General features: G+C 54.8%; 1 protein-coding gene and 1 long non-coding RNA gene across 3 annotated transcripts in view; one reads left to right on the top strand and one right to left on the bottom strand.

Moving 5' to 3' along the window:
* COL4A2 (collagen type IV alpha 2 chain) overlaps nt 1-25315 on the bottom strand; it is a 178229-nt gene that overhangs the window by 44615 nt on the left and 108299 nt on the right. For both annotated transcript variants that reach the window (XM_047755980.1, XM_047755981.1), the window contains 14 exons: nt 24740-24775; nt 24571-24633; nt 22230-22265; nt 19706-19747; nt 17156-17248; nt 15478-15513; nt 14925-14975; nt 13812-13856; nt 11705-11758; nt 10739-10805; nt 5965-6075; nt 5408-5557; nt 1613-1705; nt 267-430 (listed from right to left, as the gene is read on the bottom strand). In XM_047755980.1, coding sequence (XP_047611936.1) covers nt 267-430; nt 1613-1705; nt 5408-5557; nt 5965-6075; nt 10739-10805; nt 11705-11758; nt 13812-13856; nt 14925-14975; nt 15478-15513; nt 17156-17248; nt 19706-19747; nt 22230-22265; nt 24571-24633; nt 24740-24775 — 1041 coding nt within the window. The remainder of the gene's footprint in view (nt 1-266; nt 431-1612; nt 1706-5407; nt 5558-5964; nt 6076-10738; nt 10806-11704; nt 11759-13811; nt 13857-14924; nt 14976-15477; nt 15514-17155; nt 17249-19705; nt 19748-22229; nt 22266-24570; nt 24634-24739; nt 24776-25315) is intronic.
* Nucleotides 6068-8525, top strand: LOC125113338 (uncharacterized). Its single transcript, XR_007131416.1, has 3 exons — nt 6068-6132; nt 7937-8100; nt 8201-8525. It is a non-coding gene; the product is annotated as an uncharacterized LOC125113338 (long non-coding RNA).

Here is a 25315-nt window from a genome sequence, read left to right as displayed (position 1 = left end):
GGGACTTTCCTGGTCACCCGGCTCCCCTACATGTGACTTTTTGAGGAAGCATCAATCTGTTTTCCCAGCAGCTGCCCCCTTTCACTGTCTGGCCAGGAAAAGCTTTAAAGTTCCTCTTGTAGAGCGTGGCTTTTTGGAGTGGAGCCTGGGTGCACACGGGTGGCTGCTCTAATGCTGGGTTAACGCAGTAAATAAAAGGCGGGAGGTGGGGACAAGGACAGGGGTCAAGGTCGTCTCCTGGCTTCATGACAGAACAGCTCTCTCACCTTGAACCCTGGGAATCCAGGAATGCCGTGCTGGCCTGGGTCGCCTTGGCTCCCTTTCCGCCCCGGTTCCCCGTTGATGCCTGGAAAGCCCTTGGGTCCTGGCGGCCCCGGGAGAGCCCTGACGAACTGGTCATCCTCTGCACATTTACAGTCGCCGGCGTCACCTGCAGCGGGGGTGGGGGTGGGGGGCTTGTTGTGTGCTCGGGAAGCACGAAGCTCTCCGCCGGCCCTGCAGGCAGGTGGGGGCTGGGCGGGGGGCGGGCACACTGCAGGGCACGTCTACTCTCGTCCCCACACCCTCGTCCTTGGACAAGGAGCCTGAGGGAATGGTCTCCGAGATGCTGAGTGAAGGTACGTAAGGAATAGGACCCTTCACAGAGGTGTGGCCAGAGCTGGGGACTCAGTGACAGTAGCTGTGGGAAGCCACCATGGGACCTTGGGGGCCAGGGGAGGAAGGTCCAGGGTCAAGGGGAGCTGGAGGGAGGGTGGCCTGGCAGTGGCTGTGGGGCTGGAAGCCAAGGTCCGGGGGGATAGGGAGAAATGCACCCTCCCTCTGTCTTGGCAGGGCTGGACCCAGGGAGCCTGGCGGCAGGGGCGGGGGCAGGCTGGTGGCTGGTGGCTGGTGGTCAGGTTGGGGCCCAGGGCACAGAGGGTGACAGGTTCCCAGGGGGCTGAGCTGTCCAGTTACCCAGGACACCTGGTTCCTGCGGGTGCCCCATCCTCTGAGGGCCGGGATGCATCCGTGTGTCTCACAGGCACACAGAGGTCCAGTGGTTAAACGTCAGGATGCCCAGGGGTGGGGGAGCCGAACAGGCCCTACTGGGGTCCCCCCGACCCAGGCCAGCTCGCCCCTGGGAAGGTGGGTCCTCCCAGGGGCAGCGGGAGGGGGAAAAGGCAGGAGAATTTGCTCTCACGGCCCCACCTGCGAGCCAGCACCTGAGCCTCTCCAGAGTCTCGCCACCTTTGCCCTAATCCCTAATCTCCGTCAGGGCCACACCGGATGCCGTCCTACAGCCCTTTGCAAATAAATACTGGTGACGTTTTCTTGGAGCAGAACGAACCATCTGAACTCAGGCTAACAAATCACCGTGGGTCTTTTCTGCCCCCTGTGGGGCCCTGTGCTCCCTGAAAATTGGGTGCTGAGGGTGGCAGACAGGACAGAGACGGTGAGGGATGGGTGCGCAGGAAATGCGGAGACATCACCTGCCCCCCCCCCACCCAGTTCCAGTGCGATGTCCACAGGGGGAGGGGAAGCGGGGGCTCGTTCCCACCTCAGAGCCAGAGAAGCGGCGAGGCGGGCTGGAAGGGCTGCGCGGCGCCCAGCCCGCGGCTCCCGGCACTCTTACCTTTCCATCCTTTCTGGCCGCGAGCCCCTGGGAAACCGGAAGGCCCAGGGTAGCCCATGCTGCCTTTTGCGCCTTTGAGGCCGAACAGGAAATCTGAAGACAAAACCCATGAGGACACACGTTACACAGCCCTGGGGACCCTGTCTCTCCCTGAACCTGCATAAGAAGGTTTAAGGGTAAGTCTCCCAACAGAAAATGACCCCCACTCCCAGCCCACCCCAACTCCTCTCCGGAAGACAGGGAGGCTGCTCTGTGGCCATGGTGTCCAGGGGCGGAAAGACAGGAGAGCGCCTCCGACCTCGTTTCTATTGAAGTCTAGAAGAGAAATCTTTGCTTTTCAGAAACACTGAGTCCTAAGGTCAGTTTGGATTTCTTTTTTAACCTTCCTTCCTTCCTTCCTTCCTCTCTCTCTCTCTCTCTCCCTCCCTCCCTCCCTTCCTTCGTTCCCTCCCTCCTTTCTCCCTCCCTTCCTTCCTCTATATCTTTTTTGGCCACCCTGTGGCATCTGGAGTTTTCACGCCAGGGATCAGATCTGAGCCACAGTTGTGGCAACCCTGGATTCTTAACCCACTGTGCCAGGCTGGGGATCGAACCTGCATTCCAGCGCTGCAGAGACACCACCGATCCTGTTGCACCACAGTGGTGCAACAGAGTTTGGATTTTTTAAACTACACGTTTTACGTGTGTGCTAAAGTCATGGGTTCTAAGACCAGCAACTGCTGGTTCCCAGAATGACAAAAACCAGACCCAAACAAAACAATAAAAGACATGAAGACGAGCCTGCTGCCTGGCCCTGCCCTCTTCCCTGGAGCAGGGGCACCTGGCGCGCCCCTCCCCCCAGGCCCCAAGCTCCTCCGTTTCACCCCTTGGGGTCACACACGTGGACACATGCACATGTGAGTTCGTGTAACTGTATGGATGACTTGTGATTCGTCCGCCTCCCCCTTCCCCCTCCCTAGGACCAGGGCACTTCGGCAGGGCTGCCCCGTCTGCAGGGCCCTGAGAATTCCAAACAGGGACGTCCAGGCAAGGGTGTGAGAAATGGCTTCTAAGAGCCCACAGGACGCTCTGGGTCCCTCCGGAGCAGAGCGCCACCTCGTGGTGGGAACAGGGCCGCACATGCCCGGGAAGCACGGGCTGGGATGGAGGGCGGGGCTCCAGCTCTGGGGTGTGATGGGCGGGGCCCTGGGGGAGGGGGCGGTGCCGGGGGTGGGGACGGGAGCGAGATCTGGAGCTCAGTTTTGGACACGCAAAGCTGGACATGCCTGTGGGACACATGGGGGTGACGAGGTGTTGGGTTAACCGCGGGACGGCGTGCAGCTCAGAGCCCAGAACTGGGCCAGGGAGGGAAGAGCACAGAACACTTAGGGACAGCTGGCACGTGACTGGTATTGCAGTTCTTGCGAATGCGTGAGTACGCCGGGCCGAGACAGAGACAGAAAGTTCGCCCTCTCCTGGAGGGTGGTGGTGGTGGGGACCCAGCAGAGGAGCCTCAGGAAGTCAGCAGGCGACCCAGAGCCCGAGAAGGGTGGGCGGAGGGGCCGCTGGCAGCCTCCCGGGCTAAGGGCAGGCTGCTGGTGGAGCAAAGGGCTCCCAGGACGCGGCTGCACGGGTCCCTGGTGACCAGGTCAAGGGCAGGCGCGTCCAGGGGCGGACTGCGGGCTTCATGTTATGTCTCCAGCTCTCCTGATACGTGAGATTAAAATAACTAATCTCCCAGACGGAGAGGTTGTGGGGGTTCCTGGCAGCGTTTGCAAATCTACAGGAAGGGCACTTGGTGGCCATCTCAAGGGGCCACCCCCCACCCCAAAGAAGTTTTTTCTTCATCCACTACATTAACAATTTCCAACAAGTCCTAAAGGACAGTGGGCGCCCCCGCCCTGTTTCCGACCCGGTTTTCCTCCAAGAGACCAGTGGCCGGAACAACGGGGCGGTAATTTGGACTGATTCTAGGGCACAAAGGAGCTGGCCCAGCAGTCGTCTCAGTTAACTGAGCTGGAACCCGGAGTCAGCGGAATGTTGAGCTCAGAAAGAAAAACGACTTCCCGGTCTGACTTTGCTGGAGCTGCAGAAGACTACAAATTCTGCTGTCCATCAGTGGCAGCACAGAAAACCTGGTGACATGCAGTGAACAAGAAAAGGAGCCAACGATCTCGGTCCAGGGGGAGAGTGAAGAACTCTGTGGACTCGAGGTCATCGATATTAAATTATGACTCTACTTGAAAATATTTTAAAAGGCCACCACGGTTGGTTACTTTTTGTACAAGAGACTGCCTTAAAAAACAACTGGGAAATAATGTGTCTATTTCAAGGAGAACTTAAGTTGGATGCTTAAGAAATTTTAAATTGATAAAAGGTATAAGATGCCCTTCCATCGATTTACTAAATTCTCCTTTCGGTTAAACAATATGGAGGCGAAATCAGTGGCTTTGTTTACAGATGACTTATGTCCGTAAACGGTAGACTTACTAAGCAAGATTTACGAAGCCAGATGGAATGTGTTAGTGTCTCTGTCAACGCAGAATTTAGTTACAGGAATAATGGCAAGGTTAGCCTTCAATCACAGTCTTTTAGGGAGGCGTATTTTTATGCTCTTATTTTTAACACATCGTGTTCTGTTGCCAAAAAAGGAAAACTCGGCAGAAACCATTTACTTGAGAAATGTAATGCTCATGGAAACTCAGCCATGATCACAGATGTCACGGTAATAAATCCGCCACCAGGATAATAAAAAACACGAGTGAGAACGCTGCTCGGTTCCAGGGAAATATCGGCACCCGAAGGTTCTGAAAAGAATGAGGATCTGGTTTCGTAGTGGAAGGAAGTGGGGAACGCAGAACCGCATCAACTTAAAAACTGACGGCAGGAGCCGAGAAGAAGCTCCTGAGAAGCGACTGCCGATTTTTTTACTGGAAGGAGCAGGTACCCACGGGCTTCTCAGGCCTCCAAGAGCTTTCCGTCTAGAGAGTCAGCAGAGGGAAGCCATCGACCGAAAGCAGCAAGAGCCTGGTCTCTGAGCTTCCCTGCGACTGACCCTCAATGCACACACTGCCTCATCTGCCAGCGAATGAGGACAGGAAGCTGTCAGAGAGGATCGGGGGCGAGGGCAGGAGCTGAAAGCCATGTATTTTGAAAAGAAGATACTGAATTGCGTCCATGTCGCATGGAAAGAAGTGGCGACCTCCTGTCTTCTCTGACGTCATGATGTCCAAAGCAAAACTCAACACCGGGAAGCCGAGAGCAGAGCCACTTTGGGGGGCGTTTTCAGGTTCTTTCCTCTGGGCCCCGGCCAGCGGCTGCCACATGCTGTCACAGTTGTGCAGCCACTCCTGGCCTCCGTCACCACCTGTGCAGCTGCAGCCCTGGCTCCAAGGGGCCCAGGGGGCGGCTGGTTCAGACGGCTCAGCACGTCGGCTCACCCCGGGGGCAGGCTGCGTGTGGTCAGGCAGAGGCCTCGGCTGGAGGACGGTGTCTGGAGCTTCCCGTGCAGACACCTGCTCCTCTCAGCGCGTGGCCTCCAGACTGCACCTCCCAGATGCTTCCCTGAAGGACTGATCTCCCCGGAGCCAGTGGCCAGATGTCACAGAGACACGGCCGAGGCCGCTCACAAGGCCTTGCCCTCCTCCTCCCTGGCTCCTCCTGTCTGTACCCAGAGCACTGGTGATGCCCTAAGCCACCGCCTGCTGCCTATTCCCGGAACTATTTAGCAGAAAAGCCCAAGTGAAGATCCCTCCAGGGCCCGGCTTCTTGGTCTGGATGCTGGCCTCCACGCCCTTCGAGTGTCTGTCCACTTACCGTCTGGTCCAGGGGGTCCAGGGGGTCCCGGGGGACCGCGGAGGCCCGGCTTTCCGTCGGCTCCTGGGGGGCCAGGGTACAGCGCGGGGGCGCCCGGCTCTCCCGCGTAGCCTTTGGGGCCCATCTCGCCGGGCAGGCCTCTCTTCTCGTCTGAAATCCAACAGCGATCGTGGCAGCGTGAGCTTTCTGACGTTAACCCGTGGCGCCGGCCCTCCGGCCACGGGAGACCCCGGCTGGATGAGGGGTGACACCGCCGGGGCATTCCGTCACCGTCTCTCCACTTCAGAAAGCCCCCCTCCGCCCCCACGTGACGGCCTGAGCGTTGCCGTCGCGCCTGGCCGTGACACTGGACGATGCCTGTGCTCTTTCCGGGAAGTGACAGAAGCGCCCGCTACCGCCAGCGGTCTGGTCTAACCCAGTCAGGGAGTGACTGGGTCCGTGACGACCTCCAAGCACGATTTTCCCGCGACAGGGCGCTGGCCGGAAGGCTGTGTGGCCACAGGCGCGTGTGGGACCCGAGGGGACAGCTTAGTTTTGGTGCCCGAGAACCTCATTACCTTCATCTCTGACGGACACGCCAGGCAGGCCTGGTGGGCCGGGGTCTCCGGGCTCCCCCCGGGCTCCTGGCTCCCCGAGGGCTCCTGGGAATCCGGGCTCACCTCTGGCACCTGGAACCAAGGCAGGCCCACAGTGAGAACAAGACTGGCGTCCAGGACTCGAAGCAGGTACTCACTTTCCCTGAACACATGTGTCCTGACACCTGCTGTGAGGCACGAGGCACAGCGGACTCCAGATGTGACACCTGTGGTGGCCCCTGCTTTCCAGGAGCTCGTTCCCAGCCACATAGGGCTGACACATGATTTCCATAAATACTATAAAACCAGAGGGGCCCAGAATGCCCTAAGAGAGGATTAAAGGCAGGGATGGTTATTGGGGGTAAAAGCTGACAGCGAGGGCCCCGGAGAGTGGAAATGATAGGAGTGGCAGCCCTTCTGAGCTCTGAAGCTCTGAGTGTGTCTGGGGCTCAGTGTCGCACACTTTGATGACACCTGAGTCGCGTAAAAGCATGTGTGGGGGTGGAATCACAGCCCCAGTGTCAGAGAGGGTGGGGCATCGGCTTCACGGAGAAGGGGACAGGTGGAGGGGTGGATGTCGGGGAGGGAGGGCAGAGGACTGTCGGGGCAGGGCCTCCCGAGGGGACATCAGCCAGACTGAAGGGGCACAGCAGGACACCTGGAGGTTCCGGGCGCAAGTGAACGGGACTGTGGGAAATCAGGTCGGAGAAGAGCTGAGGCAGCGGGAACGAAGGAGGAGATGAGATAAAATGAGGCCGCTCCCACCCCAGGCACCGTGCGGGGGTGGGGCGGGGTGATTCCCTCTGAAGCCCTTCTTCCCTCCCTGGCCCAGGCTCTGTGCAAGATCAGGGGCCAGCGGGGTCAACTTGCTTTGAACCCCCCCTCCCCTGAACCCGATCCCGCCAGATCGGCTTTCCATAGCTGTTTGCTGGATGAATAACAGATGTGAATGCTCTCACAGGCTTTTCCCTCAATAAACCAGCACCAAGGGGCTTCGTCACGCTGCCTGGCTGTGCAACTAGCCACGTGCTCCCGCTCGGCACAAGTTCCTGGACTACAATGGGGCAGGCTAAGAGCGCGAGGTTTGGTGCACAGCCATTGGTGGTTGTGGGGAGAGAGCTCATTGTGATGTGATCTGGAAGTTTTTAATCTCAGGAGAAAGTCCTGAAGGCGAGAGGAATTTGCTGGCCTTGTGCTCCACGTGTTTGTAAGGGTGGCGACTAAGTCGTGGACCTGTGCCGGGCTGGCTGCCTGCAGGGGAGGAGGGCTGGGCTCCAGGTCAGGCCCGGGTCTGCGGCTTTTCCTCCACTCGCTGCACACGTGGTCTGGGGCAAGATACTCCACTGCCTGTGCCTCAGTTTCTCCACTAGTACAATGGGGCTGTGCCAGCCCCCATCTCAGAGGGTCCTTCCAAATAACTGACCCACACAAGTTCGAAGGACTCGCTTCACTGCCTGGTGCACGCGGGGTTGGTACCACACCGATATTAGCTATTATTGTGACTGAATAAAAATAGGCAAAATAAAATTGAAAACTGCAGGCCTCTCCTGTGTTTGGAAGAAGAGCAAGATCACTTTTGAGTTACCTTGCAAAATTTTTTTTTTTTTTTTTGTTCTTTCTGCCATTTCTTGGGCCGCTCCCGCGGCATATGGAGGTTCCCAGGCTAGGGGTCCAATCGGAGCCGTAGCTGCCAGCCTACACCAGAGCCACAGCAACGGGGCATCCGAGCCATGTCTGCAGCCTACACCACAGCTCACGGCAATGCCGGATTGTTAACCCACTGAGCAAGGGCAGGGATCGAACCCGCAACCTCATGGTTCCCAGTCGGATTCGTTAACCACTGCGCCACGACGGGAACTCCCATTGCAAATATTTTTTAAAAGTGCAAAGCTCCAGGGGAGGGAGGGGATGGACGGGGAGTTTGGGGTTACTGGATGCCAACCGTTCTTTTTAGAATGGCGAAGCAATGAGGTCCTGCTGTACGGCACAGGGAGCGCTATCCGATCACTCGCGATGGACACAGTAACGAGAAAAAGAATGTCTGTATATGTATGACTGTGCCACTTTGCTGTGCAGCAGAAATGGACAGAACATGGTAAATCAACTACAACAACAAAGGTAAAAAAATGCGAAGCTCCCTCTGTCCCCTTTGCTTTTGACAAGCTCCTGCACAATGGCCTAGTGAGAGACATGTTTCTTTTCCTTGTTTCCATGACAGAATCTGCCCATGAGTCAGCCTCTCACGCTCAGGACCCCTGGAACAAGGCCAGCCTTCCGGCTCACCCAGCGTGTTGGGACACCACCGCCGGGAGCAAGGAAGGTGGCTGTGGACTTTGCAACCCGGTGCTGGGGAGAGAGGAATTTAAACCACCCACCACCCCAGAGTGGTTTCCAGGAATGCAGGGTGATGAAGGGGAACTGAAGGCTAAAGAGCATCGCCAACATTAATCTTCAAGATTATGCTGCCAACATCACATCACACCTGTCAGAATGGCCACCATCCAAAAGAACACAAATAACAAATGCTGGCGAGGATGTGGAGAAAGGGAACCCTCCTACACTGGGTGGGAATGTAAACTGGTGCAGCCACTGTAGAAAACAGTATGGATGGTCCTTAAAAAACTAAAGATAGAACTACCATATCATCTAGCAATTCCACTCCTGGCTATAGATCTGAAAAAAATCAAAAATACTTTTTAAAAAAGATACATGCACCTCCGTGTTCAGCACACTACTGTTTACAACAGTCACGGTATGGGAGCAGCCCAAGTGTCCATCAACTGATGAAAAGATAAAGAAGATGTACATACACACAATGGAATATTACTCAGCCCTGAAAAAGAATGAAAATTTGCCACCTGCAGCAACATGGATGGACTTGCAGGGCATTATGGGAAGTGAAATAAGTCAGACAGAGAAAGACAAATACTGTATGGTATCTATATGTGGAAACTAAAAAATACAACAAACTAGTAAACTAGTGAACTAAACAAGAAAGAAGCCAAGTCACAGATACAGGGAACAAACTAGTGAGAACCAGTGGGGAGAAGGAAGCTGGGAGGGGCAACAGAGGTGGGGGGAAAAGAGTTATGGTGGGATTATAGGAAATCATGCGTGTGAAACTTTTGAAAATTATAAAGCCCTGTAGAATTTAAAGAATCTTTCAGGAGTTCCTGTCGTGGCTCAGCAGAAACGAATCTGACTAGCATCCATGAGGATGCAGGTTCGTCCCTGGCCTCGCTCAGTGGGTTAATTGGGTTAAGGATCTGGCGCTGCTGTGAGCTGTGGTGTCAGTCGCAGATGTGGCTTGGATCCTGAGTTGCTGTGGCTGTGGAGGAGGCCGGGGGCTACAGCTCTGATTCGACCCCTAGCCTGGGAACCGCCATATGCCGTGGGTGCGGCCCTAAAAAGACAAAAAGACAAAAAAAAAGAATCTTTCATTTAATAGAAAAAAATTTTAAGAAGTGGGTTGCAAAATTTAAAAAATTAATTTCCTAAAGCCTCAAAGACGTTAGCACCATTTCACCGAAAGCACCACCAGTGTCACCCTCACGTTTGGTCCCTGGGGTTTCTGGCGCTGCAGCCGCACTGGGCTGGCCGGGTGGGGTGGGGAGCTGGCTCCATAGCGGGGTGGGCTCCCAGGTGCCAAGTTTACTGGAAAATGATCCTCGAGGGTGTGACGTCACCCTGGAGAGAAATCTCTGGAGAACCCCCCAGGCCTTGTCCTCAGCCCTGCTCTGTCTATAGTCTCTGAACGCTGGGTTGAGACATGCGACATAGTTACTAAACCAACAGACGGTTCCCACCTAAGCAGGAAGGTGAGCCCTCGACCCCTGGACATACGGGATGGGGTGAGTTGGATGAGCTACTGGTATAGGAAAGAAACGCTAGCGCTTCATTCTGAAAAATCTCACCTTTTAAAATCCCCATCTGATGCGTATGTTTCAGCATGTACAGCAGCCAATAATCATTCAGGTAAATATTTACCTGGCACCTACCATGTGCCAGGACTGTTCTAGAAACAGGGTACAGTAGTGACCACACAGGCTAAAATCCCCGCCCTCACAGAACATCCAATGTACCGTGGATAAGTTATCCACAAATAAATACTCTTACACTTTGTTTTTAACTTAGAAGGATGCACGTTCAAAGGTTCTAGTGACCGGCACTCTCGGTGCAGAACTAGAATCTCATTTCAGTAGATGCTGCCGATTGGAAGGCTGAGCCCGACTAGCAAGGAGCTCAGTCAAAATCCTTCACTGACTCTCTGGGGTCCCCTGTGACCACGGGACCACCTTCCTGTAGCGCTCAGGTGCAGATGTCTGGAGTAGGTGACTGTTCTAGATCATGGGCAATGATCAATTCTGGGCTTCAGATTGGTGGGTGGGGGCGTGGGGGTGTGTAAGCATCGTGGTGCATGTGGAGCAGACACCAGGGAAGGTGGCTGGGACCGTACCACGGAGGCCTGGCAGACGGAACCTTCAGGCATGTGGAAGGGAGAGCACGGCCTGGTGCAGGGGCGTGGGCGTGCACTCTGGGGAAGAGGCCACGCCAGGGTCTCTCTGAGGCACCCCGCTTAAGCCACGAGGGGCCTGGTTCACAAGACAGGCTCCCGGAAGCTTTAGCACCAAACATCTCGTGGTTCTTTCGCTTTGCTGTGTTTGCTCAGAAAGGCTTTCTCCCAGGTTCCCGGCTCTGCGCCCACAAGAGGAGAAAGCCCACGTGGCGTGAGGGTGTGGGCAGGAGGCATACAGACCTTTGGCCAGAGACGGATGTGGGGAGTAGGCTGGCGCTCCTGGTGGGCCTGGGTCACCCCTGTCTCCCTGCAGAGAGGAAAGAGGGAGACAGAAGGATGTGAGACCAGCCCGCTGGGGTTCTGGGTGCTGTGCCTGTCGCTGAGGACTGGAGCGGGCAGTGGGCTGCAAGCCCAGCGCAGGCTGCCCTGAGTCACGGAAGTGGCCAGTGCCTGGGCCTGGCGTCCACCATGCTGCACCGATCATCCGGCCGAAGCCGGACCCGCCAGGAGAGCGGAGTGGGCAGGTGCCCCCCACCCCACCCCCGAGGCCCCATCAAAGACCAGCAGCGGCCAGGTGGCCATGCCATCAGGGCAGACTCCTCTGTGCTGATGACAGCTTCTGAGCCACCCACGGCGGGGGAGCCGGGGGGTGACCACACCTGATGCAATACCATCTGGACACCGGGACCTGAACACCTGCTGCCCGACATCTCTGAGCCTCCTGGGGCCTGGAAAGCCTGGCCGCGAGTTGCTGGGTCTTCACCAGCTACACTGCCTCCCTCTCCACCCTCCCGACCCCTCCCCCAGCAGGAAAGGGCCCTCTGCAAGCTGGTTGCCCCCTCAGCCGGAGCAGCTGCACCTCTGGTCCTCAGTGTCCCCGCAGCCCATGGGATTATTTAAGCAAGTCAGTCATGCCCCCCCCCTCCGCCTGAAACCAGGGCTCCCCCCCCCGTTCCTGCAGCATCAGCCTCTCTCGGGCTCTGGTTCATGCTGCGCTGGGTGTAGGTTCCCGGCCCCACCTCCACGAGGCCCTCCCCACGGCCCTGCAGGTGTGCAGCATCCTCAGGCTGGGACGCAGGTGACGCCGGGACGAACGTCCCTCGCGTCTCTCAGTGCCAGGTGTCGTGTGGTCTCCTCCATCGGGGTCGTGGGGGGCAGTGAGCAGGACATGCCAGGGAAGGAGGGAAGGCCGTCCGATGAGCCCACCTTGGGTCCTGGGTACCCGTCAGGGCCTTGGTAGCCGTCCAGGCCTCTGCTTCCCTGCAGGAGAGATGTTTGGTGCTCAGTTTTCTCTCTAAAATATCATCCAAAGAAGTGACCACAATATACTGTGTCTAATACGATTAACAGCAATTCGTTACCATCTCCGACATGACGAGCCAACCCAGGCGAGGCTGCACGTGCTTCAGGGCTCCCCCGGCTGTGACGCCACCCACAGGTGAAAAGTGTCCCTACATACGGAGTGCTCCCTGCCTCTGCCGGGTAAGCTCGAAGGGCACCGATGCCTTTGAAATATGTCCGAACCGTTTGGAATTAACTTTGTGGCGTCCCAAAGCGACTGGAGGAAGAGGGATGAGCGCCCAGCGCTCAGGGCCCTGCAGGGCTGGAGCTGGAGCCCCACCTCGGAGGAATAGGGAAGGGCGATGCTCTCGTGCTCGCCTCTGTGTGTCTCAGAGGCAGACAGAGCCTCAGGGACGGGGACGCGGGGGAGGGAGTCACAGAGGGCCTGGTCCACCCCGAGCGGCCTGGAAACCACAATCCCAGGAAGGACACAGCGGGGGTCCACGGGGTGTCAGAGACCCTCCCTCCCCCCCATCAGGAGACGTGAAGTCAGGACAGGGACAGTCAAGAAAGGTCTGCTTTAGGATAAATAACTATGACGTGCTTTGAAAGTGTACACTGCCCCCAACTTAATGACATGTCACGAATTTGAACTTAATTTGAACGTTTATGTATAAACGTCCCATAAATCATAGATATACATATGTGATTTACAGAAGTTCTGACTGTGAAAGTTTAGGAGCAGCCACTTAGTATTTTTCTCCTATGATATATACGTGATTTATGCGAAGTTCTGATTGTAAAAGTTTAGGAGCAGCCAGTGTCTATTTTTCAAAGGCAGATGTAACACAAACTAATCTCAGGAGATCCTTAGGCAGGGGTCATCAGGGACTGACTGTAACAGGAGATTTTAGGATCAGACTCTTGTAGGAAAGTGGATTCTTCGCAGGTGCTTAAAAACAGTTCTCTGTGGCAAGTGCCTTAATGAGCGTCCCCGTCTTTGGGCTACTCATCTGTTAAGTGTACCCTTTCGTCCTTTCAGTGGCCAAGGAGCATTAGTCCGGTTCTACTGTATACAAGTCACGTGTCTCATAAATCTCACTCGGCAAAGATTGAGAGTGCTGGCAAGAAGTCAGTGAGCTTTCAACCAAAGCCAAGCAGAAATCAGGGAGTTCCCTGGTGGTTCGGTGGGTTAAGAAGCTGGTGTTGTCACTGCTGTGGCATGGGTTTGATCCCCGGCCTGGGAACTTTCACATGCTGCAGATGAGGCCAAAAAGAAAGAAAGAAAGAAAGAAATCAGGGGTCTCCACTTCAGCCCTTGTGTGGGTGGCACCGCTGACATTCCAGAGTTTGCATCTGGTGAGAGTCAAGGTTGCCTACTGCCTACACAGGGTGCAAAGGTGACCTCCCTTGGGTCCTGAGTGGCTCTGATGCAGGTGCGCATGGTTCCTCTGATAAGGGGAGACCCAGTGACATCACCCTGGGGTTGGCCTTGGTTCTCCAAGGAGACTGGGTCTCAACCAGCGCTACGTTAAATAAGGCCAGTCTGTGCGAGGCTTCTGCTCAGATACTAAAAATATCTTTTCCCCAGAAAAAGGAGGGAAGAGAATTCCTCCTTTTTCAAAAAGTTTACTCCAGCCACACCTAAGGCCATCAGAGGTCGCAAACCGAATCTGGAAACCACAGGAGCCGTGGCCGGTGGGGGCAGGGTGCCATGAGGCCTGGGGGGAGAGGACCCCAGGCCGGGCTGGCTTGCTGAACGAGAGAACTGCTCATTCAGGCTACTTGGCACAGCGAGCTTTTTTGAAGCGTCTACGCTCCCATATACGAGTCTGAGCCTGAGAGCTCTCGATGGGCTTGTTCTGGCCAGTCCCTCGTGAGAAAGATCTCGGCGGAAGGATGGTCTGTGCCAGGGGAATGTGGGCAAGGTCTTCGGCACTCTCGGGGCCCTTTCCCCGCGAAGGCGCAGTTTTCACACGTGCCCTCTGTCAGAGGTTTCGGGCCCGGAGCGGACTCTGCATCTCAAACTTACTTTCTGTCCTGGGGAACCTTTTTCACCATCGAAGCCTGGGACACCCTGGGTTGAACAGAAAACAGGAGTGGTATCAGCTCGGAACTTGCAGCAGCCTTCCCGGCCGGCGCTGCCGCGGGACTTGCCGTGGACCGAGTGCAAAGCTTGGCCAGCCGCAGCCCCCTGTTCTTTTCCAGGGGAGATGGACCGTTTAAGCCCCACTTTCAGGGAGAACTCCGTCCATCACTTAACAGAATATGGAGACTTCAAATGATGGCTCAGTCAAAATGGTAAAGCTAGAAAGAGGCCCGAACCCCAGTGCTCTCAGCAGCCTTTGTTCTCATTTTCAGAGATTGTAGCGCGTGTCCTCTGAGTGGCGGTGTCCCGAGACACCGTCCCTTTTCCTGGCCTGGGCTCTGCCCACACTTCCAGCTCACGTGGGGCTGGGTTGGGCCCGCCGCCAAGTTCTGCCCAGGGAGGGAGGGAGGGTTGTCCTGGGCCGGGGTTGACAAGTGGCCCAGTCTCCTCCGGAGAAGCTGCCACCTCCCACCCCACCCCTGCCCACCCCCCAGGGACATTTTCCCTGGACTCTAAGGGCAACAAGAAATCAGCTTCTTTGCCTGCGTTTTTGCTACCACAGAGTCACTTGGCCTGATACGAGCAGGAATGTGTCTGGGTTCTGTCCTGCCCCTCCAGAGGGGGGCGTGCAGTTTTAAATACTGTGGTTACTGGGGGATAAAGATGCGTCCATCAGTGTGAGCTCACACTGCAGCCGAAAGACCACTGAGGTGCAGGACCGCCTGTGGCGGGGGGCGGGGGGGGCAAGGGGGGCATAGGAGAAACCCGGGCTTTTGGGTCCACGTTGCTGTGGGCCTGAGGGTAGGGGCTTAGGAGGTACAAACTCTCATGGACAAAAGAAGCCGGAAGGATGGGCTGCAGCGCACAGGGGACAGAGCCCGTGCTCTACGGTAACTCCAAGTGGAGTGTTGCCTTTAAAAACTGGGACCTACGATACTGTACAGACACAGCGTACACTGCTCTACATCCGCTCCACTGCAATTTAGAAACGTAAAATAGTCTTTTGAAAAAGCAAATGGTACGAAGCAAAGGGCAGGTGTGAAGTGCATGGCTTACCCGCGATCCGGAAAAGCCCATGATTCCTTCTTCTCCCTTCAAGGAAATGCCCTAGGAGAGAATGGGAATGGGAGCGCCCCCTCCCCACCTGCCCCCCCAGGGCTCCATGTCTCAGCAACCACCCCCCCCGCCCCCCGACAGCCTGTCTCTTCCAGCTCCCAAAAGGCCGATTCCTAGGAGGTCTGCCGGCGGCCCGCAGGATCTTGAACCAAGGGTAGCACCTGTCATCGTCCCCCCGGGAGTGATGAGCGGGCATGGCCCAACCAACCAGAGACCGCAGAGCGTTCACGCGGCTGGAGCCCAGCACGGCCGCCTCAACCCCACCCGGCCCCAGCTGCACATCTGCTCCCTTAAAGGGTCTCTTTAGGGTCATTTACGAGCTGCAGCAGATGTTGGCCATGCTCTGAAAAGCAGCGTGACAAGAGGAAACGTCCTTGCTGTGGACCAGGGGCGGCAGCTCCGGGCCGGCTCGCCGCGGGCGGTCTCCGCACTGCGATGGGAACCCCAAGCCCGGGCGGGAGCCAGAGGACGCGGCTTCGTCCCTTTGACCTACCTTTCTTCCGGGTTCCCCCTCGCTTCCTTTTTCGCCCTGCGAAGAAGGCGAACGGTGAGCAAGGCTCGTTCATTCAAGAAGAGGAACGGGTAAAATCCACCCGGCTTTATGGGAGGAGGCCAAACGTATTTCATAAAACTCTAAACAATGATTATAAACGAGTCGAAGGAAATGACTCCTAAATTTTGCAGCTTCAAAATTCAAGGGGAAAAGTGCTATTTCGCCTCAATTTTCCACACAGGAACCAAACTGCCTGGTGTTTCGATGTGGCCGCAAGGCTGTCTCTCCCCCTGTGCAGTTTCCTTTGGCCCCACAGCGGCGGGGAGCACCTGCCCAGGCGGGGGCCTGAGGCGATACCCGTCCGAGGGACAGATTTTTAGGGGCGTCCTCCGAGGAACAGGCTTATTTGGAACATACGAAAAAACCCCTAGCAAGCGTGGCTTTGGGAAGCAGTGTTAACGTTATGTGATGGAGCTTTCCCACTTCTCTTGGTCTAAGATGGGGAAAGGAATGTGGTGACCAGCTGGTCCACGCCCATCACCCCTGGGCCAGCTCCCGGGGCCCCTGCAGCCCAGGACTGCCCCCTGCAGGCCGGCCGGCCCCATCCCCTCTTGGCTGCAGAAGATTTAAGACGTGGGACTCACACGCCTGAGCACCCCCGCCGGGGGCCGACCTGCTCTGGCCTCACTCCATCCTGGGCTCCTGCCCTGAAGCTGGACAGAGGCCCTGCCTGGCTGATGGTCAGGTCACCCCCAGGGGCCAGAGTCCCTCCTGGACCCACGCTGATGGCTGTGGAGACAGGCCCTCCTGCCTGGCTGACCAGGGATGTGCTGCTCTAGACGCAGCTGGCATGTAACTGCCTCTTCCCCACGGAGCCACTTCATCTAGCCTCACGCCAGCCACCTCCCAGACCACTTTTGTCGGTGGTCAGGTGGCTCCTAACAGCCACAGCTGCCCGGACTGGTTTCCCCCGTGGCTGTGGCCCAGCCTCCCCTCTCCCACCCACGACGCGGCACCTGCATCCCATCAGATACTTGAGAGACAGGAATCACGTGCTACGTTTGGGGCTTTTACTTTTGTTTCCGTGACCTCATGTGGCGTGTTTCACACTGGTCCCCACTCTGCAGCTCTACGAGGGCAGTATTACATGAGGTCAACCGAAGTGAGGAAGGGTGAGAGGGGTCTGTCCGAGCCCGTGGGTGGCAGAGCAGGGGAGTAATTTTTGTTAATTCTGAGAGTCAATTTTTAATCACACAGAATATCAACAGAAATGATGAGTCAGAAAACTGACTTTAATCCAAAAAATCCCCCAAGTGGTGCTCCATGTTGGCAAAGAGTAAAAGTCAGTTGTATTTTGCCAAATACAACCCTTTGTTCAGATGGTCCCTATCTTGGCGTTGAGCGGTGCTCCGACCACTAACTCATGTCCTTACTAGAGACAGACCTGGGATTTTTTGGAAAATAGTCTCACGTTGTTTCAAATTCATCACAGTTGTTCACAAGGATGGCCTGTGAACACCTGTGTGACCGGGAATAATGCCCTTCCGGTGTAACTGGCCAGTTTGGCGGGGAGGGCTTTTCCATCTGAACGGGACTGTGTGAATAAGACAAAAGGACGTTGCCTTCTCCGTCTCCTTGTTCTAAGTCCAACGCATCCGTTTCGCTGACCCCGCTTTACCTTATACTGATCCAGGTAGATGGTTTCCTTGGTGGGTGCTATTATGGGCTGCTGGTTGTCTGGCCCATTGGGTCCTGGCTGTCCCACGTCACCCTGCGGATGGGGAGCAAGGCAGCCTCGTCTTCAAAGTGAAAAGCCACGGGCAAGGGTGAACACAGGCACAATCCCCCCGCAAACTGCTCTTTTTTTTGGTCTTTTCTGGGGCCGCTCCCGCGGCATATGGAGGTTCCCAGGCTAGGGGTCGAATCGGAGCTGTGGCCACCAGCCTACGCCAGAGCCACAGCAACGCGGGATCCGAGCCGCGTCTGCAACCTACACCACAGCTCACGGCAACGCCGGATCGTTAACCCACTGAGCAAGGGCAGGGACCGAACCCGCAACCTCATGGTTCCTAGTCAGATTCGGTAACCACTGCGCCACGACGGGAACTCCCGCAAACTGCTCTTTTATCTTTGCTATTACTTGTCACACGTACACCAGTTCTCCAGCGTTATAATCACAACATGAGAGAAAAATCCTGTGTAAAATAAAATGGCCGTAATGTAAAGTGGCTTGCTTCCTGTCGCATGAACACTCGCCTGGAATTTATGAGGGCGGGTGGCTTAGGCGGTTCCCAGTTTAGGGCTGCACTTGCTTCTGTGGACTCTCTCTTTACAGTGAGTTTCCACACAAGGACCTTACTGGGTCTGGAGGCGAAAGGTCTTGTTGGTTTTTGCTATGTGTTCCTCTACTGCTCTCTTCTTTTTGTTTGTTTATTTTTCTGTCTTTTCTAGGGCCGCACCTGAGGCATATGGAGGTTCCCAGGCTAGGGGTTGAATTGGAGCTGTAGCTGCCGGTCTACACCACAGCCACAGCAACGTGGGATCAAAAGCCACATTTGCCACCTACACCACAGCTCACGGCAAGACCAGATCCTTAACCCACTGAGCGAGACCAGGGATTGAACCTGCATCCTCATGGATGCTGGTCAGATTCGTTTCCACTGAGCCACGATGGGAACTCCCTCTACTGTTTTCTAAGACTGGTACTAAGACGTAAGAAATGAAAGACCACTCCAGTTTCACCACAACTACACCAGATAAAGCTTTAAAAATATACATATAATAAAGAGCAGCAGCTTCAATAAATATAGGATCTCAGGCTTGCTTGGATTTGCATTTTTATCGAAAACGGAGAAAGACGTTTCTACGTGATACACAGGTGGTGACACCTTTGATCTGCAACATGATCAGACAGCTCTCCCTGCACAATATGCCGATTCCGCCGTTGAGAACTAACTGACACAAAACGGAAGTTAGTGCCTTTCTTTTGCTGTTTTCACACATAAACTCTATAAGCAAATCTGAGACTGGGTGTCACCTAATCTGAGCAGGAGCACATGGAGATCATGCGTCCGCTGGAGAGGGGCACTCGTCACGGTCCATCCTGAAGGTCTGCTGACACTGCACCCCAAAGGCCTGAAACTGCTCATCTGCCCTTTACCTGCTGGGTCCCCGATAGTTTTCTTGGATGTTTGTAGCTTACAGGCATTAACTTCATTCTCCTTCTATCTAATGGGACTATTCTCCCTTCTGCCCAATGATTTCTTTGCGAGTTTTTCTTTTTTCTTCATTACCTTACTATTTTGTTATATTCCACTGTACAAGAGTTTCAGTTTTTATGTATTTGGATATTTCCGTGTTTTCCTTTTGTGATTTTTTTCCTATGGAACTAATGCAAAGAAAAAATCCTTTTTTTTTTTTTTTGGCCTTTTAGGGTCACACCTGTGGCATATGGAAATTCCCAGGCTAGTTGCTGAATGGGAGCTATAGCCGCTGGCCTACACCACAGCCACAGCAATGGCAGATCTGAGCCGAGTCTGCAACCTACACCACAGCTCACAGCAACGCCGGATCCCTGAGCCACTGAGCAAGGCCAGGGAGCGAACCTGCATCTTCATGGATGCTAGTTGGGTTCGTTACCACTGAGCCACGACAGGAACTCCCAAGAAAACAGTAATTTGAAAAGACGTGTGCACTCCAACGATCTGTTTACAATAGCCAAAGACATAGAAGCAGCCTAAATGTCCATCCACAGAGGAATGGATAAAGGAGATATGGTACATGTATACAATGGAATATTACTCAGCCATGAAAAAGAATGAAAGAATGCCATTTGCAGCACCATGGATGGACCTAGAGATTATCATACTAGGTGCAGTAAGCCAAACAAAGATAAATATCATGTGATAGCACTTATATGTGGAATCTAAAAAAGTGATATGAAGGGGAAAGGTGGGGGAGGGAGGGACTGGGGGCTTGGGATGGCACGATAGTATATGGAATGGGTGGTTACTGAGGACTTGCTGTGTAGCACAGGGAAATTCACTCACTCTTCTGTGTAATTTATATGGGAATGGATAGATGCATACGTATAACTGATTCATTTTGCTGTACAGAGGGAAAACGATAACTTTATAAACCAACTATACTGCAATAAAATTAAGAAGAAATAATAGCATAAAACATAAAGCGATCTATTTCCTAATTCAATCTATGACGTTTCCTTTACCTTTTCACCTTTTTCTCCGTAAAAACCAAGTCCTCTGTTGCCCTGAAAGAGAAATAGCTTTTGTAAGTTTTAAAAAGTCAATAGTCACTATGAAATACTTTTTTTTTCTTTTTAAGAAACAGAAACCTAAGACCTATCCATGTGCGACATTACTAGACAACTATCTTTGATGATATTCTGGCTTCAGCTTCTAGGAACTAATTGACATTAAAAGAAAATTAATGTCTTTTTTTTTTTTTTGCTATTTCCATATATAAACTGTGTACTAAAAGTTTGAGCCCAGATATCACATGATAGGAAGAAAAGAAAATCAAGAAGCTGTGTCACTTGCAGGGAGTGGCACCTTACAGTGTGTTCTGAGCATTCACTGACATTCAACCTTAACGATGAAAATGCTGGGGTTCAAAAATGATATACTAGTCTTTTAATACAGATGTGCTTTTAAGAAAAGTGTATTCTATACTTTAAGCAAAACCTCAAGAACAGTGGACTAAGTTCCCCTGTCACCCTAGGGAACACTTTGCTAGCTTTTTTTTTTTTTTTTTTTAGGGCCACAACCTCAGCATTCAACGCCAGGCCTATGCCACAGCCACAGCAATGCGGGATCCCAGCCGGGTCTGCAACCTACACCACGGCTCACGGCAACGCCGGATCCTTAACGCACTGAGCAAGGCCAGGGAGCGGACCCGAGTCCTCATGGACACTAGTTGGGTCATTACCACTGAGCCATGATGGGAAGAACTCTGCTGTTTGCTTTGGAATATATTTTATTCTTCAAAAATCCCGATGGCCAGAAAGTTGACTGTAAATGACTCCATACTTTCCTCGGCCTCAGACTTTCTCATTTTGGTAGAATAATCCTAATTTCGAATAAAGATTTCCTACTCTTTTAATGACTTTAGGGATGGTGTTTGATGGTGTAGCCATTTTTTTTTAATGGCTGCACCCACAGTGTATGGAAGTTCCTGGGCCAGGGATCAAATCTGAGCGGCAGCTGTGGCAGCGCTGCGCTGGGCTGGGGATGGAACCCCTGCTTCTCAGCGACCCAACCACTGCAGTCGCAGTCTTTACTGCTGCGCCACGGCGGAAACTCCTAGCCAAACTTTTAATCTTCCTTTTTGCTTGAGAAAGAAAGCATGGCTGGCAACCTGACGAGTATCGAATAGTTTCACAAGTGGAGCAGCCACGTGTGGCCTGAAGTGAGCCATGTGAGCAGCTCTATGACATGCCCCCTTGTGTCTCAAAAGTCCCTATTTTCTGACTTTCCAGCAACTTTGCCTGGTCCCCAGGGCCTCTACATTTCCACCCAGACACAGGACCCGTGGGGCTCTGTCTGATCTCTCCACCACGCCCCTCCAACACTCAGAGAGTTTCTGTAAATAACAACGAGGTTTTGATGAATTGTTCTCTGCCGCTCTTCCACCTGGCTGGGAGCTGAAATCAAAGCCCAGACACGCAGCCAGGCTACATGAGGATGTGATCTGCTTGGGCCCCGAGGACCCCCTGACTCCTGAGCCGGTGACCATGTCACCAGGAAGTGACCTGACGGAGGGCGAGGGTTCTCTGTGCTGCAGCCAAGTGGGGATCTGAGGTGACCTTGGGCTCGGCCGCCCAGTCCTACATCCGCTCCCCATGGCTCCGGGCGGTTCCCAGCCTGCTGGGGCTGCCAGACAGTGGGGAGCCTGGCCGAGGGGCGGGGGCAGCAGCCTTAACGAGCTCCAGCCGCAGCCGGAAGCCGGGTCAGAGGTGATGGGAGCTGGGCCGGGGTGCTGACAGCCAGGGCCCCCAGGCGGTCACAGAGGTGGGGTTTCCGCGGGCGGGCATGGGAATGGGCCCTGGGCAGGCCACAGAATGGGTGTCAAATGCTTGTAATGGTAGCCCAGCATTTCTGACTCATGCTGCGTTTGGACTCAAATACGTCCCTCACCCACCTCCCGCTGTATGTCCTGGACACTTATCCAACTTTCCCAGGTCACATGAAACCCCACTTCTGCCTCCAAGTTCCCAACGAGCCACCTCCTTTGCGGTGCTCCAGCCAACTGAGTTCCCTTTCTCCGATGAAAACAGAAGAGCTTTGGGCCCGAGCCTGGCTTGAAAGTCCCTGCACACCCGCGTCTCCCGTGGCTGACCTCACACTCTGGGACAACCTGCCCACATCCGGGACAGAAGACGCCTGCAGCGCCCTGACATAGCCAGCTCCATCCTGTCCCTGCCTGTCAGCGGACACGTGTGGGTCTGAACGGGCTGTCCCCAGTTTGTTTGGTCTACGCTTCTAGTCACACACGCACCAGCTGGGTTTTCCGGGGACCACAGGAATGCTACGGGGTTTGCAAACAACGAGCCGTTGAGCGCGTCCACGCACTCGGGCAGCGGCGTCCAGCTGCACCGCCGGGTTGATCCCTGGAGTTTATAACATGAAGTCTAAACCCCCACAAAACGGCCCTCACAGGAGATACACATAGTGCTGCTGCCGTCAGGGAGGATGTGGGCAAACCCGGACCCCCTCCCCCGATGCCCCACTCACCGGCTGGCCTTTTGGTCCAGGGGGTCCCGGCGGTCCCTGCACAAAAACAAAGAAATCTGTAACCTGTTTTCTTTACCCCAGGCCCCAGATACCATCTGCTAGAAAGCGCTGGGAAAGCCTCTCTGTGTATTTAGCATGTGGAGAGGCTTCTAGCGGGTCTGTGTCGGCAGGGAGGGCGGGCTGGCGGGGAGAGGGCAGGGGTCAGGCCCGGTTCTCAGGACCTGCCGGCGGTCCACGCACAGCTGTTTCTGCTTTGCTTTTCTGGGTTCAGGCTTTTGACGTGACCCGTGTCCTTCTCTGATCACTCTGTGGGGTCCCAGGCCCGCTCACTGCAGAGACCGCTTTTCCTTGCGCCTCTGCAGCTCCCCGCCGGACACCAGCTAGCGCGGTTTGCTGGTGGCTCGGCAAGTGTTCACGGACACTTTTAAGTCCACCTGCCAAGATCACGGGTGTCTTCGTGCAAAGCTTTCAGTGTCAATGCCACACTTGGGACAAAAGTTTTAAAAATGCTTTAGGAGTTTCCGTCGTGGCGCAGTGGTTAACAAATCCGACTAGGAACCATGAGGTTGCGGGTTCGGTCCCTGCCCTTGCTCAGTGGGTTGACGATCCGGCGTTGCCGTGAGCTGTGGTGTAGGTTGCAGACGCGGCTCGGATCCCGCGTTGCTGTGGCTCTGGCGCAGGCCGGTGGCTACAGCTCTGATTCGACCCCTAGCCTGGGAACCTCCATATGCCGCGGGAGCGGCCCAAGAAATGCCAAAAAGACCAAAAAAAAAAAAAAAAAGCTTTAGAAGAGCCATTTGTGCTGAATACAAGTAAGTGGACAGGACGGGGGGGATGTGTGTGTTGGCGGGGGGCAGCTTTTACAGGTTGATACGAAGCCCTTGAAGCTGTGACCTTGGCTGTGACCTTGGCTATGGACCCAGCAGGTACCACCTGGCGTCTCCTATCTCCCTGACTGTGTGCTTAAAGCCTGAGCCCCAGACCCCGCGGGACGTGCGCCGCGAGGAGCTGACAGCTGTGCGGGAAAATGAGCGGAGCAGCGTGTCTCCTAAGCCTCATCCCACTCTGTTCCCCCGGATCTCTCAGCCGGAGAGATGCACCTGCTCTAAGGGCCTCGCCAGGTGTGCTGCCTGGAAAATGACTTCCACGGCCCCCGGGGAACTTGATTTGTAGGAATATGATCAGTGATGACTCACATTATTACCGACAGGTTGAAGGAAACGCACGAGGTTCCCACCCCCAACTGCAGGTGTGGCTGAAGCGCTCAGACACACGAGTGTCTGCTGTGCCTCACAGTCTGTCGAGAAACTGGGGCCACAGCCTCCCCGACAGCTGCCCCAGTCTTGAGCAATGGTTTGCTCTGAGAATGGCTCTCTCTCCTATAGGCAAGCGCTCTCCTGGAGTAATGTGAGGCCTGTTTGTCTTATTAATGGAAATGTGGGGAAGGAGGGAGTCGGACACTCTGCAGTGGTCAGTGCACCTTGCGGCCCTGAGGCTGTGGGAGCCTGAGCTGCCAGGCCCCGGCCACGCTCCTCCCCACCCCCCACTTGAAACAGGCCCTCCTTCATCCAAGGATTTGTCCTGTCACAGCTCACTCTATTTTTTTTTTCTTCGCTGTTTTTTAGGGCCGCACCCACAGCATATGGAAGTTCCCAGGCTAGGGGTTGAATCGGAGATACAGGTGCTGGCCTACACCACAGTCATAATAACAAGGGATCCGAGCCTTATCTGCAACCTCTGCCACAGCTCATGGCAACCCTGGATCCCTGATCCACTGCGAGGCCAGGGATTGAACCCGTACCCCCAGATACCAGTCGGATTCGTTTCTGCTGCGCCACAGGGGACACTCCCCGCTCACTCTGTTACTGGATCTGCAGGAGGAGGGACACCTGCAGCGTGCCACCCAGGTGGGCACTCAGCCACGTTGTCAACTGACGTCCAACAGCTCACCTGTTATGACGGCCGTGCCCGGGGTGGCACGCCTGCCCTATGGCGTATGTCCAGCCGAGTCCGTTTCTTCCTCACTGACCTGCTGGACTCTGGTGAGCTTTTCCAGCAATAACACCCCTTGTCAGCGGGTCAGGGGTGGGGTCGGGAGAGCTCGTGCAGGAGTGGAAGGGCACCTGGACGGCACCAAGCCAACATCTGACCTGGTTGGCAGTGGTCTGGGGACCACAGCTTTTGAGGCCTCAGCCTCAGCCTTGATGGCAACACCGTGTACAGGGGACCCCAAGCCTCGGGCTGTACTGGGAGGCTCCCAGCAGCGCCTGCAGGTGAGGGAGCTGCATCTTTAGCGAGCCCTTGACAATGTCTAGGGGGAGCACGTGAGCTTGGTACTCACCGGTCTTCCTGGAGCTCCAACCGGACCCATCTGCCCCACAGGCCCAGGGCGGCCAGGAGGCCCCTACAGACAGGTGAGCAGAGCGGGCTGTTAGTGTGGGCAGACCGGTGTGGGGTCCCGAGGTCTTTCAGTTTTGCTCGGACTGTCCTCTAAGAAAGAGGACGCTTACCTGGAAACCAACCAGTCCGGGCTCGCCAGGTTCCCCCTGTTGGGAAGAAATAATTTTAAGAGTTCTAGCTTTGGCATCTGTAGGTTCCGTTACATTTTACTGCAATAAACAGGATATAAGAAACAAGTGTATGAAGCCTATCTGCTGTCTTGGGACTCGGCGATGTTAGTTACCAGCCACCTGGAGTACCGCGGACATGGGGAGGGCCCCCCAGTTAGTGTCGGACTGGAAACAGCCTGAGGGCAATAAGATGACTCCTTAAAAGATGCTTCTTCCAGTTTCACTGAGGTGTGGTACCCAGGGCGTCATGAGCTCCAGGTGCAGCATCACGATGTGATGCAGACACATCATGAAACAGTCATCACGATAAATTAGTGAACATCCGTCATCTTAGACAGAACATTAAAGAAATAGAGGAATTTCCTTTCCCTATGATGAAGACTTAGGATTCCCTGTCTTTAAGACTTTGATAAATACCAGACAGCAGCATTAATTATGTGTCTCATGCTGTGATTCCATCCCCAGTCACGACTGGAATGAAGGTGATTTGTAAGTCAGCAGGGGTTCTGGGTTACT

Source organism: Phacochoerus africanus, chromosome 13, assembly GCF_016906955.1.
Source record: "Phacochoerus africanus isolate WHEZ1 chromosome 13, ROS_Pafr_v1, whole genome shotgun sequence".
NCBI lineage: Eukaryota > Metazoa > Chordata > Mammalia > Artiodactyla > Suidae > Phacochoerus > Phacochoerus africanus.
Note: the sequence above shows the minus strand (reverse complement) of the source record. Positions and strands in the feature narration are given on the sequence as shown.